Source organism: Typopeltis vanoorti, chromosome 15 (assembly GCF_054136105.1).
Source record: "Typopeltis vanoorti isolate ZY-2024b chromosome 15, IOZ_Tvanoo_1.0, whole genome shotgun sequence".
NCBI classification, from domain to species: domain Eukaryota; kingdom Metazoa; phylum Arthropoda; class Arachnida; order Uropygi; family Thelyphonidae; genus Typopeltis; species Typopeltis vanoorti.
The window spans coordinates 66,365,112-66,381,110 of NC_143563.1; the positions used below are offsets into that span (position 1 = coordinate 66,365,112).

A 15,999-nucleotide genomic window follows, 5' to 3' on the forward strand; every position below is an offset into this window, starting at 1 on the left:
TAAGCAGGATGACCTAATTCAGTAATTGATTTTTTGGTCAGAAACTCTCTCACAATGAGCGCACTATGGCTTGGTGCATTGTCGTGATGGATGATCCACTTGTCAGGTCAAATCAGGTCCTTTCCTCTGAATAGAACCTTGTAATCTTTTCAGTACCTCTAAATAGCATTGTTGGTTGACTGTTTGTCCCTGTTCAATGAATTCATAGTGGACTATCCCCCTTGTGATCAAAGAAAGACACCAGCATGGTCTGTAACTGCAAACGTGACATGAATGCTTTTTTCAGACATGGCGAACTTGGGGTTTTCCACTGTATGCTCTGGCGGTTCGTTTCGGGATTGTACGGGAAGCACCAGGTTTCATCATCTGTAATTACTCTCAGAAATGTGCATATTTGCATAAAGATCAGTTGCAACTTGAAGCCGCCACTGCTTCCGTTTGTCCACAAAGATCCGAGGCACAAACTTTGCGGAAATATTTTGCATTTCCAATTCTTCAGTTAAAATTACCCTGACTGTTTCTCGATTCATTTGCAATTCATCAGCCATTAATCACACACTTAATCAATTGTCAGACCATATTAAATCTTACACTCTGTTCACATTTGTGTCCATCATTTTTGTTTTTCGCTGCCCACTTCTGGGGCCGTCGTTCACATCTTCTCGCCCACCTTTGAATCTCTTATGTCACTTGACTTTTTCAGAGCATCCACGCCATATGCCACTTTTAACAGTTCCAACATTTCAGTAGCAGTTTCGCCAATTTTCACATAAAATTTGATGTTAATACACTGCTCCAAATTTCGATCACACTTTTTACGCCAAAGTTTACACACAGATCTATTGTTTTTGCAATAGCCAACTAGCAAAATGGCTCTATCGGCTTGAGGTTTATGCACACATTAGTTAAAACAGGTACAAAGACAATTACTCACTTGACTCCAACCAAATCACCACATGGGCGACACTACATTGCAATTCCGGGAATTAAATTGTCACACCTCGTATATCTTACTTTTCCCCTTCCTTTTATTTAACTTATATATATACATAAACTCCTACCACCACCCAACACAAAAACTAGGTGTCATCAATACCCTAAAAAACAGGGCTCTGAAGATTTGCTCCAGTGAACAAGCACTGAAAAACGAATTTAAAGTGATCAGTAATACTTTTCAAAAAAATGGATACAGCCAAAACACTATTAACAAAATTCTCTACGAGACCTCAATAAAAAACAAAGACAAACCAGACTACAGTAAAACTATAACCATTCCTACATTAAAAGGACATCAGACAAAATAAACAGAGTACTACAAAAATACAACCTCAAAGCTACCTTTAAACCTCTTGCAAAATTAAAAAACTTACTCAACTCATCCAAAGACCCTCTCCCTCTGCTGGCCCATCCTGGAGTATACCGCATTTATTGCACCTGCAACATACCATACATAGGCGAAACAGGACGCACGATTCCGATCAGACAAAAAGAACATAAAAGACACATCAAATATAATAATTATGGTGAAGCTGGCCTTTCTGATCATGCTCTGAACACCTTACATAGAATTGACTGGAAAAGCACTAGTTGTCTACGTCACACCAAAACATGGTATGAACGCAAATTTAAGGAAGCTTGTGAGATCATTATCAACCACCCCAATCTAAACAATAATGATGGTCTAAAAATCCCATACATATGGAAGGCATATATTCATCCTACGAATCCTTCCTCTCTAAGAACAACTATAAACAGGACTCTAGAAAATCCAGGATCCTAAATCCATAATAACAACTTTAATAATGAAAAATAGGACATCACTGTTAAGGGTAAGAAAAAAAAATCTATAAGAAAGTTTATTCATGTTGTAATTTATATATATATATATATTTTTTTTTTTTTCAAATCAAAAATAACAATTGTAATAATAGAAATAGGACATCACTGTTACTGGAAGGAAAACCATCTGTAAGCAAGAATATTTATTCATGTAATCAAAAATTAAATTAGCTTGATGTATTTTTTTTTTTTCTTTTTTCACTAGAGATCATGCTGGTGAGTAGCATGTGATCAAATCATTGTTTCTCTAGCTTACAGTGTGAAATGTAACGCGCTTGTCTTGTATATTTATGTATGTTCCAGATGATGATCTTGATATGAAGATCGAAACGTCGGGATAATAAAAAGTTATTCTAATACAGCTGTAGAATCCATAATTTCAAAAATGAATGCTAATCACTGTGTAACACTAAAAGAAAGGAAAACTTATTTTTCTGATTGTCATTTTTGCTATTACAAACCATATTACTTGCAATGACACTTCTTTGTTCAAAAGAGCGCACTTGTTTAGGGTTTGAGGACTGCTAGATGGCCTTTCTCTTTCTTTAACTGATAACGTTGTTCCATATTCTTAATTTTTTTTTTTTTTTTTTTTTTTTTAATAGGCTACCTCTTTTAGTTCATCTTTTAAGCATACCCTGAATTGATGAAATATAGACTATTCTAGATGAGATTTTTCATCTAGAATAGTCTATATGAGACACTTAATTTATGACCTATGCTTAATATTCTATTATAATACTCTGAAACTGTCTCTTTATTTCCTTGAATGCAAGGGTGTAATTTCCATAAATTAGAACTTACAACTCTTATCTTAGAATATTCAGATATTAATGACATATGTATTGTAGTCAATAGTATCTGTCAATATAGGTGAGGTATTCAAGAATGTTTTTGCTTTACCTACTAATTTGTTCCTAAGAATAATTAGCAACTGAAATTCTGACCATTTTCCTCTCTTTAAGCTTTTCCGCAAAATTAAAAACATGACTATGTTTTCATTGTCTTCTGAAAATGTTGGAACAACAAGATTAAAGTTAACTGCCCTGAAGAACTCGCTGTCCTCAATTACATTCGTATCTACCCTACTTGCATTGACAGAAGTATCACAATCACCTTCCATATCCATTTCTTAATTAGATAATAAGCAAACCTTTATACAACACACTGATGCTGTAGTCAAAACTAATCCAATCCAAATTTAACAGATTTGAAATTTTTCTACTTGATTGGATTTAATCCTGTTGACTCCACCATTGTTATATCCTGCTTTGTCTTATCTGCTACATTTTGTTATATCTACTTTTACTTTATTACTTTTTGCTCTCTTACTCTCATGCACACTCTGTAATTTAACAAATTTATTTGTTTTTCGACTGGGCCAGTTAAATTATCCTTTGAGTGCGAAATAGTAAGAATCTTAAATGAAAATAAAGTAGATATTATTCCCCTTAAACATCGTGGTGGCTTAAATTTATTACTTAGCATACTATAAATACCCCTCATTTGTCAAATACATGCAGGTTCATAGTTTTTGGGATTAGTGCATTGACAAGTTGGCCTCAACGTGTAGTTTCACAAACTAATTTAATTAAGCTAAGAAATCTATTTAGGATGTTCAATCTACATATGAGCATGGATAAAGAAATTACCAGTTATAGACTATTCCACTTGAATATATCTATAACATAGTTCTACAATCCTAATATTTCTATCTCTTAACCTATATGTAATTTAATACAACATACTAGTCATTCTTACTTATTAAACTATCAAACCTATCAAGAGTGAGCTTATTTCTAAATTAACTTACGTTCACTACATACAGCAGTTCGCTTACTCTTATAATAGATACTTATTCAAATACATAATTAATATTTACATTAGCACAAATGAATATGGAACAAGGACACAGTTCGTGAATTGTCCAGAAGTATTTACATATCCTTCATTCTTTCAGGAGGTCCTTATTCGATTATTTTATCTACATGACAATGTTCCTTTTCTGTATGCCTGTTCTTTCCCACCATCCTTGTTGTTGATATTCTTTATCTTCAGAATTCCATTCATAGCAACCTTGGCTATTCGACAATTGCTTTCTTCGCTGATCTCCTCCGAGATGCTCTGGTGACTGACAGTAGACTTCACATGGAGGTGGACCCAGGGAAAAGGGAACGAAAGCCCCAAGATGCTCTCCTTCCTGATGCAAGTGCTTTTATAGCTCCAGACTTCACGTAGTGCACATGCACATCTCACAAGATTCCCATCTCGGAGTCACATTAACATCGGGATATGCTGACATCGCACTCATGCAACATCAATTTGATTAACACAAAGCTTTTATAACAAAGCTAATATATACAAGATATTTTTTATAAAGTTTTTACATACAAAAAATTTAGTATTTTACACACAATGACAATTCATTTATATTTTTCGTTCTAGTCAACAATTTGTAAAAACTAACAAGATAAAACATTAATCATGCGAGAATTTAAAATATTGCCTAATTAATGGATAAAGAAGTAAATTACATTTCAGAAGATGTAATATATTTGTTTATACAGATTTGCATTGCTTACTTACTATTTTGTATTAATAAATGTTTACATATTTACTTCTTTTTTTCGCATGCTCATATCAATAGTTTACACTATATACTAAACCAGATGTGATGTCATTGAAGCACATAACATTACATCTGTCTCAAACAAACTAAATATATACATATATCTATACACACATATAAAACACGTGCAGTAAAGTCAGAAGAATGACTTCTCAACTACAAATAAGTCAGCTAGTCCCATAAACAGATGGCATGCTTCTTTTCATTTGGAAACTTTGTCTTTTTTAAAATAGGAATAAAAATTTAACTGGTTGGGGAATATGAGCAAATAACAGACAGCAGATTGTGTAAGAGAGGACTAGCTGTTCTATCAGAGCATAAATTAGGTTGATTTTTTTTTTTTAAATAAAAGTCAACGCAATAAACTATAAGCTTTTAGTCCACTAATATGGATAAGCAAAGGATTAGATTAATCATAAATTATGCACTACACAACTCTGAGATACCTGATGAAAGATGGAAGTCATCTATCACTTAACATATGAAAGGTATGGAGGACTTACCTGGTGAGGATAGTTGGCTGACATCTGGAACAACAATCAGGGTGCCAGTAAAATCACAACGGTCACCTGGTTGAGCTGTTTCAACTGCTTCAGCTCTTAATATGACTTCAACACTAAGATTACATGCAAAATTAAAGAAGAAATTTAGTTAACAGTACTTCTCTATAGGTAAAATTTTAAGACTTGGAAAATTTCAAAGTTTCAAACAAAACAGAAAATTTAAATGTACTTAAAAGTGAAAAGCTTGAATTGCAGTTGTGCAAAAAGATAAGAAAATGCTTAATTTACACAAGGGAATATTTTCATCTTTAGTTTATGGCAAATAAATTGAGTCAACTTTATTTTAAATTTGAATTTTTTTTTAAATAAATTGCAACTGAAAAAAAAGTAGGGTTGTCTACTTCTAGCCCCCCCCACACACACACCAAAGTAGGAGGAATGATCTATAATATGTAGTGAAAAAGCAAATGAAATTCCAGATAAAATAGTTTGTTGGCAGTAAAGCGAAGTCATTTGAAACAAATCATTTGTTTTCTCTTGACTAACATATGAACTAAGATTTAACTTCTTAGTATTTTATTACACTTAATCAAAATATTTAAACATACGCATCTCTTACATCATCTAGCTAAAAAAAAAAATCCTCCACCTAGTAATTAAAAATACAATGGAGTCTCTCTCTCTTAAGTAATTCATGGCTTGGCTTTACTGCCAACAAACCAATTTATCTGGAATTTCATTTGCTTTTTTACTACATATGCTTAATCTGCACAAGGAAAAATGACCATTCCTCTTACCTTGGTGTGTGTGTGGGGGGGGGGGGGTAGACAACTCTACTTTTTTTCAGTTGCAGTTTAAAAAAATTGAATATTTAAAATAAAGCTAATGCTCAATTTATTTGCCATAAGCTAAAGCAAGGAATAGATTATCTTATCTGAGAAAATAAAATGCTTAATATGCACCAATATATGCAACAGTAGCTTTGGTACAACTATAACTGAAAAACATGATCTCTGAGAAGGGCCTATATGTTGCTTTCCCTTATAGAATAATTCAAGGCATCACTAAGTAGATGGTCATTCCAGGTTTACCTGGATCCCTCCTGAAATGGGCATCTAGTTAGTGAAGAGCTCAAATATACTATAACAAAAGGCAATCTACAGAAATCCTCTGAGGGACCACATCTTTCAATTACAGTTGTACATAATGAAAGTTCCTCATACTGAAAGTAGGACTCTTAATCCGCTATCAAATATGTTGGTGCATGTTGAAAATTCTGTTTCCTCAAATAAAAGCGATCTTTTGATCAGTAGAAAAAGAAGTCAAACATTAGATTTCTTCTAAATATCAATAATTTTTGTACAGCAAGTAGCCTTTTGCTGGTTAATGTTAAAATATTTTACTGTAGAAATTTAAACGTTAACCACAAAATCTAAAATTATTTATAATGAGGTTGTCTGAAATAGTACAACTACAGCCAATTGTTAATAGCACGTAGCAAATACCACTACATTCAAAGAGAATGTAGTGGTATTTACTGCATTCATCACTCAAAAAAAGGCCAAAAGAGCTTTGATTCACTGGCTAAGATCCTTAAGAATATAGAAAGCTAAGCTCAATTGCAGAAATTGAGCAACTGAATCATGGTTGATCCACAACCTAAAAAATAAAATAAAATAAAAATCCGAGATGCAGAATTGGCCAGATTTTTTTATCTATATGAAAAGCATGAAGAAAATTATCTTCTGTGGTGAATATTTTTTTGAAAATTTTAATGATTTAGAATAAAATATTTAAAGTTTGCAAATAATTTTTAGAAAAATTAAATATCATCAATATTTTAGCCCTAGACAGAACACTAATGTACACAGGTGTATAATTTTCTCTCCTTTTCCTTATAGGCATTTTAACACCTCTGACAGAGGCGTTAAAATAATAGACAATTTCACTAAGCAGAAATGCTTAGTGAAATTGTCTATTAGATAATCATAAGACAAGGACTATCTAATCAGCTCTGAGTATCATGTTCATTATACTTAGAGCTGATATAAGATGTATCACCTTATTGATTGATATCTTCCAATAAGCTCACATCAAGTCAGTGAAGTAGATATCTCCTTTTTGATGGACATCTAGGGATAAAAATAATTTCACAAAGTACTGCTAGAAGAAGAGTTTAAACATATTCAGGGATATATTGTAGCATTTCTCTTGTCACCTCATCATATGTCTTCCAGATCTACAAATCAAACAAATAATATAACAATCCTCGTTATATTCCCATGATTTCTCAATTATCTGTCTTAAAGTAACAATCTGATCCTGACAACCCACACCACTAGTTCTTCCAAAAATTTCTCTCGCACAATTTTTCTTAGCCTCTTATCAGGCATACTTGCACATATATTACCTGTAATGCTCAGTAGAAAAATTCCTCTATTCTTGTATTCAGTTTTATTTCCCATTTTCACAGAGAGATACTATGAGAATTTCACATATAACTGCATTGTTTTAGGTTTTAGTTCAATTTTCCTATCTCAGTGAATTGATAGTATGATCCATAGTATTTTCTGTGATAGTAGCAGTTGTGGCTCATTCCAGGTGTTATTGCCATAATGTGATTTTTCAAGTTTGGTGGTTCCAGCTTATTAAGAATGTTAATGATACCAAACAATTTTAAACCTGGTTTTACTCCATTTCCCAAGTAAGCAAACAGACAAACAAGTCAAGTTTGCGCCTGCAAGTGTTGCAAGTCTAGCTGATCCTACAGGTAGTATAAGATCAAGGCAACTCATGGTAAAAGTAGAATAAACTCTGATCACTAATCTTAATATTTACCCTTAATGCCAAAACACATCTCCTAGAGGAGATGTATGATGTTTTCTATTAAAGGTAAGGGGGCCACTACCCAGACCGGTTTCGACCTTCATTGTATATAATAAAGTATATAATAAAATATAATTTTGTATATAATACAAAACATCATACATCTCCTCTAGGAGATGTGTTTTGGCATTAAGGGTAAATATTAAGATTAGTGATCAGTTTATTCTACTTTTACCATGAGCTGCCTTGGTCTTGCACTACCTGTAAGATCAGCTAGACTTGCAACACTTGCAGGTGCAAACTTGACTTGTTTGTTTGCTTACTTGGGAAATGGAGTAAAACCAGGTTTAAAATTGCTTGGTATCTTTAACATTTATTATACCCAAGGTAAAATACTTTCTACATTTATATCTCCTCCTGAGATTTTTATTTAATAAGGTTAAAACACCTTATGGTAACTTGTTCTGGTAAAATACTTATAAGCTCTGTATTACTAAAATCTTGGTATTTCTAGCCTGGCTCCCACTGATGGGGGCTGGCCTTGAGAGGCTCTGCTTGGGGATAGGTTTTTGCCTGTCTCTGAGCAGGGCCACCGCTGAGATTATGGCTCTGGCTGGTGGTGGGGTGAGCCTGCCACTGGGTAGAGCCAATGCTGAGAAGTTCTTCTCAGTGACGGAGTGAGTCTGTCACTGAGTGGAACAACGCTGAGTTGGGCGGTCTTTTGGCCACTATTGAGTGGTCTAGGGATCGTCCTAATTTTTAGAGAGGTCTTTACTTAAATACACCTCAATAAAGGTCAAAACCGGTCTGGGTAGTGGCCCTCTTGCTTTTAATACAAAACATCATACATCTCTTCTAGGAGATATGTTTTGGCATTAAGGGTAAATATTAAGATTAGTGATCAGTTTATTCTACTTTTACCATGAGTTGCCTTGGTCTTGCACTACGTGCAGGGTCAGCTAGACTTGCAACACTTGCAGGCGCAAACTTGACTTGTTTGTCTGTTTGCTTACTTGGGAAATGGAGTAAAACCAGGTTTAAAATTGCTTGGTATCTTTAACATTTATTATACCCAAGGTAAAATACTTTCTACATTTATATCTCCTCCTGAGATTTTTATTTAATAAGGTTAAAACACCTTATGGTAACTTGTTCTGGTAAAATATTTATAAGCTCTGTATTACTAAAATCTTGGTATTTCCAGCCTGGCTCCCACTGATGAGATCTCAATAAAGGTCGAAACTTGACTTGTTTGTCTGTTTGCTTACTTGGGAAATGGAGTAAAACCAGGTTTAAAATTGCTTGGTATCTTTAACATTTATTATACCCAAGGTAAAATACTTTCTATAGCTTATTAAGAAGTTCTGTAGTAGAAAGAAACTACAGTATTAGATGAGATACTGTCTGGCTGGATTCTGTCCACTGCTGCTGGATATCTGCAGTCAGCTGTTATGAACACTCTTTCATTGTAGAACAGTTCTTCTGATAGCTAGTGAGGTTATGCCAGAGAGCAAGTCAATTTTGTTTTAAGCAGCCTATGTCTATAATACAGGTTTAATATTGTTGCATCAAGTTTGGAGGTGTAGTGTGACATGAATTTGCCCACATAAGGCATGCATACTATGCAGTTGCAAAACAGAAGTTTGTTCTATACCAATTTTTCCCCTTCGACAATTGTCTTTTTGTTAAGCATGCTTGCATAATTCTTTCCTAGAACTTAGTAAAGATAGATCTATAATTCTCAGTGTTTTACACCCTATTTTATCAATTAGTAAGAAGAGTGCTCTGCTCCAATCAACTGTGATGCAAACTTCTGAATTATGCAGCATGTAAAACTTTTATATCTAGGTAAATTCTGAAAGATTTTTCTACCTCAGGTATTAATGTACTCTGAATGTAGTGCTCTTGGATATTTTCTACATTGTTCCATCATGCATTCCATAATTTAATAATTTTTCAAAGTAATTGCAGACATTCAGAATATCCTCATCTTTAGTTATGATATCAACTTTATTATTTCCAATTCCTTTTACAGCACTCTTTCTTCCATTTTTAAGCTTCGTAGAAGTCTCCAGAAAACTAACTCTTTTATGATATTTATTCCCTGTATTATTCCCAGTCTTCCATGAGATTTGTTCAGCTACTTTACACATAACTTAGCTTTCTTGGATTTTGTCTTCTGTATTACTCTGATGATATGCTGATTTAGTTGTGAGAAACTTTCAATATGACTTCTTCTGCTGGACTGTTCTTATAGAAGAAGGAATCATATTGAAAGTGAAGTTTTTTTTTTTTTTTTTTTTTCTTGCAGGAAATTTTATAGCATACTTCTCTGACTGAGTCAATGTGCTCTCCAGATTTTGCCATGAAGTCTCTAAAAGTTGGTGCATGTTTTTGTTTTACTTTTTTTTCATCAACAATATTTGTACATTTAAATCTACTTTCAGTGATTTTCATCATCATCCAACTCAAAAGTGATTACCATTGTTTTCAATCAATAATATACTCTTGTATATTCTGAACAATCTGAAGATACAATATCAACAATAACATAATCAATGACTTTTTTTTTGCATACATATCTTTATTTTGGTCATCCCCACTGTTGTGAGAGCTTGATCTCATAACAGTGACTAACACTACATGCTCCATGCGTGTAATGTTACTTGTTCTGTTTTAATTTTTTAATTTATACAATAGCGAACAGCCCCCCCTTGGTAAAACTTGTTGGCATTAGATGTTTATAAATCATGGTCAATTAAAGATCAATATATATTTCATTTTAATTATAAGTTTAGGATTGTTCGTACCCATACCAGTGAGGGCAATAGCTTACTAATTTGTAGGTTCTTGTTAATTCTTGATGATGATGTCATCAATAAAGACAATGAAACATTGACTTTATTATTTATTAATTATATTAATTTATATTATTTATATTATATTATATTAATTTATATTTTCTTTGTGCAGATAATCTCCAAAAATTACACAGTGTGCAAGGATATATTACCTTGGAAATATTTTTTAACTAAATTAACTTCATAATTTCATTACCAGAACTTTAAAAAAAAATTATATGAAACAAATTTCAGAAAGCTGTCTTGAAAATAGTATTAGATAGCAATGGGACACATTTTTGGGAGGGAAAAAAAAAAGATGGTTTCATATGCTATATACACAGTCTTACCATAATACTGTTACAACTTCTGCACACACCCAAATGCTGCCCACAGAATTGCACAAGCCCGGTTCCATCAATGGTTGCTATGTGCAACCATTGATGTGATAAACACATCAATGTTGCGTAGCATTGATGTGTTTATCAGTAGAGAGACAGTTGTCTAGCTGTACAGGTTAGCATGCAATGGGAAAATTATGAGAACCGCTGCAATAGCATTTCACAAGGTTGGAATGCAGCCACCTGTTATTTTTCGACACACTAAAAACACTTGGGATCAGTAGGATGTTTGCGTATCGGACTATTAACCACCTGTTCTTTGGTAGTCAGATGACTACCAAAGAACAGGTCGACAATGCTGCATTAGGATGCAACAGCTTATGAGGGCTGAGAAGGCAAGCCACTCCGTAACACTGTAAGAATGCAGGAAGCAATGTTGTGAGAGATGAACATTTCGCAGAGATTGATGTCACATGTACTAACTGATGAACTGGGGGATGAGAGCCTATCTTCATTCTAACACCACAACTTATGCAGCAAAGGGATATAAAAGGCACTTCTCCGGCAGTACACAAACAACAGACACAGATGAGAAGATGTTAGCCACAGAAGAGTAGTTTAACTGCCAAAACAATTGGGTATGCACCCCGGATGGTCGCACAGCACGTGCCATAGCATCCAGGATTCAGAGAGGTCATCACCCTGCATCAGTGATGGTTGGTGGTGGGGGTGACGTATCAGAAGGTATCCAAGTTGCATTTCTGTAAGAAAGGGGTCAAAACCTCTGCCAAAATGTATCAAGACTGTGCTGGAACCTGTGGTATGAGGCAGTGACCCTTCCAACAGGACTCAGCCCCTGCACACAAGGCAAGGACTACACAACAGTGGTTGAAAACACCATCTGAATGTTGTGCGTGCTGCCCTCATGCAATTCGGGTATGTATAAAGGCAAAAAGGAGACATTTCGAGCATTGAGTGCTGATATATGCACGTTATACATGTGGTTTTGTATGAGCTGAAAGCTATAAATGATTTACTGATAGATTAAAGGTTTATGCGCTGTCCGAGTTGTAACAGCATTTATGGCTAGACTAGGTGTGTGTGTGGAGGGGGGGGGGATCTTGCCTTATAAATGATAAGGCAAGATCCCTAGCTTTATCGTTTAACTAACAAAATAAATAAATATATATCATTTCATACCTTCTAGGAATGCATCCTCTAGGAAGTTCAGCTTGTGTTTCTTGTATACGAACTTTCTGAAAATCCACAAATCTGGATTTGTTAATATCTAACATGAATCTAGAACGATTGTTGCACACTGGATTACGGCATATTGTGGGCTGCAAATATAATGTTCAATTATAAATATTATTATTATTAGAGATGTCTAGGGAGTCAGAGACTCAATTGAGAGAGGCTGCATATCACCCACACAAGCTGTTATACCTTTTCTTTAATTCATTCATTCACACTATCTGCATTCAACACCAATAAAGGCAAGCCATTCTGATTATGCCCCACTCTATAAGAGAAAAGTCTAGATCTTAAGTTCTTTCTTGACTGCATTCACTCTTATTTCCAAAAATGCCCTCTCATCTGCTCTCCATCCTCATAAAATAAAGAATTCCATCTGCTAGTATTCCATATGACCCTTTCAGAAGTTTGTAGGTCTCATATCACCCTTCCTCCTGTTTGGTAGTATCTGAAGTCCAAAAATCCTCATTCAGTCCTCATAATCTACATTCCACAGGCCCAATATTATCTTTATTGTTCTTCTTTATATCCACTTTACTATCTTCATGACCTTGAAAACAAGGAGACCAGATCTGCACGCAATAGTCCAGGAGAGGTCATACCAAGGCCTCATAAATAAGTAAAAATGACTTGCTTATCCTTAGATGTCAATGTTCATTTCAGCATTGCAATTCTATTTGTAATCTTTGCTATATGGCCCTTGAACTTCAACTACTAAAACGCAATGATAATTTGCTACTAGCATAATCTCACCAATATCTCATCAAACCAAAGTGCATAACTTTATATTTACCAATCTTTTCAAATCCTTCTCAATGTCATTAATGTAAAGACTGATCCTTGGGGTACACCACTGGCCAATTTAAATCTTGCAAACTTATCTTCCCCCCTCCCAATACACCTTTTTCATATCTTGCCAATCAGCCATTCTCTTATCCAACCTAATGGTTCATAATCCAGTCCCATATCCCCCAACTTATGCAACAGCCTTCCACGTCTCAGCAAGTTTCTCAAATGTGACCTTTCCACAGTAAACCCATGCTGTTCATTACATAGTAAAGATTCTTTGTCATGCAAATGCTTACCAACTTTTCCAAAATCTTCCCCACAATCCAAATGTACTGATAGACATATGTCTTTGCTCATGCAATGCAATTATTATACATCCTTTACACTCCTGTGAATCTTTGCTGTGCTGAGATTCAAATTATATAGCTAGATTAAAGGCATAGTCATTTCAGTTGAACACTCTTTTAGCATCTGTGCTTACATCTGATCAGCTCCTATTGCCAAATTCATAATTAGTTTATGTAATAGCTCTGGAACTTCCTTCTCATCCACTTAGGATGAGAAGTTCCAGTGTAGAGGCTATTATCAAAATTGGCACATATTATCTGAACAATCTCTTCTACATCTGCCATCAGCATACATCTGTAGAGTTAATCTTTCACATTTATTCTCTCTTTTATTTGCAGGATAATGACAGAATTATTTTGGGTTGGCTTTAGCTTGAAGAGCCAGTGTTTCTTTTCATACTCAAACTTAGCTTTCCATATACTTGTAACTCTTCTGTACCATGCCTTATAATTTTCATAACTTATGTCACTTTTATGCATATGGTATTCCTTCACATCACCTTCTTACAAATCTCTTATTCCTATCCTATTTATTATTGGCACTCCAGGGACACATTCCTACATTACATCTTTTAAGTATTTTTAATGTTTCCCATGCACTGCTGATATCCTTCTCTAACAACTAATACCATGGGACAGAACCTATTTAAACCAATTGGTCGATCAATTTTAAGTCACTCAAAATGATTACTCATTTAGCACCAATCAGGTTGATTTGGCAATGCATTTCACTGATACAGCAACTGATCCACTAGATCTGCAACAACATTCCACCACATACTTGATCTTGTTAGACTTCATCTCACACCCAGATAGCTTCCAACTTACTACTACATGGAAAATTGTCACTAATCTTGCAATCACAGGTTTCTACACTAACTACTTTCACGTCATCTGATATCATTAGCAACTCATTCCCCTCTCTCTCTGCCCATCTTTTCTATCCTTCCTAAAAATATAGTACCCTTTACACCAGTTAGTACATCTGCCTCTGATAGCCATGACTCAATAATGTCTACAATCTGAAGCCAAAAGGTATTCAGCACAACAAAAGTATCCTGGCATTTGTGTATACAGACATAAGTTACCTCCAGTCTTTTTTGTATACTCACCTCCATTATCTACAAGACCCAGGTAGACAACTTACAGATTTCTATTTGTATCTAATGCCTCACTTATGCAGATATCTTTGCACATACTTAATAAGTTAGAATAAGCAAGCACACAATCACTCTTTCATCATAATCACTTCCATGATTATGCCCATTTCCATCGTTAACACATTCACATCTTCACTCTCACAAAGAATAACTCTTATTCTCTCTCACCATTCCTCCCATCATGATCTTGTTTCCCTGACTATATTAGGTCTCACATCAATACCATTAAATAATTTCTCCAAATTGCTGATACCAAATGCAGGCTGTCCCTCTTATATACATCCACTCTTCACTCAAAAACTCTCTCTCTCTCACACAACCAAAAACCTGCAACCATTCCTTCTACACAACCTGCACATTGAATTATTTGCTATCACAACCATTTCTCTCAATTAAATACTGTCAGATCTGGGTAACAATTTTTACACTCACTTTTTTATGCTTGCTTCTTCCAGCAAACCTTTCATATCCTCTCTCATGCTGCATTTAATTCCAATTTAAACCTAAGAATTACCATCTCTTTTACTTTTCTTTTATACACATACAGCCATTGAATTAGAAACTTTTATTTAATACCATGTTGGACCTCCTTCAGCCCAAATTACAGCACATATGTAGTTTGGCACAGATTTCACAAGGTGTTGAATTGCATCTATGTCTACAACACACCAGGCATTCACCAGACAGTCCTTTAACTAGCTCAGAATTGATAGAAGACAACTCTGCTCCCAGATGGTGAAAATCTCTCTGTCATGCCCACTGAACCATTCTTGCACAATAGCATTGTCATCCATGAAACAATCATTACCTGCTGGATTAAAAGTCAGCATTGCAGGATGGACTCAATTGGCAACGATGTTCACATATTCCTTGGAGGACAACATCAAAGGACCCATTCCGTACCAACAGAACATGCTCCACACTGTGACACCAACCTCTAACAAGGTGTACCATGACTTGTCAGACTTCAATTCCCTGTGCACAGTCTAGCGAGATATGGGTCGGGAACACTTCATTAAATGCCTTTTGTCCATACAAGCCTCCTCAGACAATGGCGATCTCATTCCTGACAGACTGTCTTGGGATTATTGTTACACCGCTTATACAAGCAATGTGGGTTTTTTCCCACGGATTAAACATCTGGGATATCTCACCTTTTGCAAAACCAGTCAGCTCTGCTGATTTATTTTATTTTATTTTTAAATCATGGCTGCAGCCAGACAGGCATCAAGATTAAGCACTTTATCGAACTTCTAAAGATCTTTTGTTTTTCCCATTGGGATCAACACCGTGGGCAATTACTGACTAGCAACATTCTTAAACAGTTGCCTAGAACACATGATGACGCACATGACCAAGTAATTTGCATATATGTTGTGTAAGTGACATTTACGTACATCTGCATAAAGGCTTTCAATGCAGTGGCTTACATGTATTTTTCAATTACATTATATTTAAAATTTTTGCTCCC

At 34.9% G+C, this 15,999-nt stretch overlaps 1 protein-coding gene across 1 annotated transcript in view; it reads right to left on the minus strand.

Annotated features, from left to right (window-relative positions):
- Mcm6 (minichromosome maintenance 6) overlaps positions 1-15,999 on the minus strand; it is a 168,193-nt gene that overhangs the window by 115,005 nt on the left and 37,189 nt on the right. The window contains exons 5-6 of the mRNA XM_090405865.1: positions 12,179-12,318; positions 4,972-5,084 (exon numbers count right to left, since the gene is read on the minus strand). Of these exons, the coding sequence (XP_090261991.1) occupies positions 4,972-5,084; positions 12,179-12,318 (253 nt within the window). The remainder of the gene's footprint in view (positions 1-4,971; positions 5,085-12,178; positions 12,319-15,999) is intronic.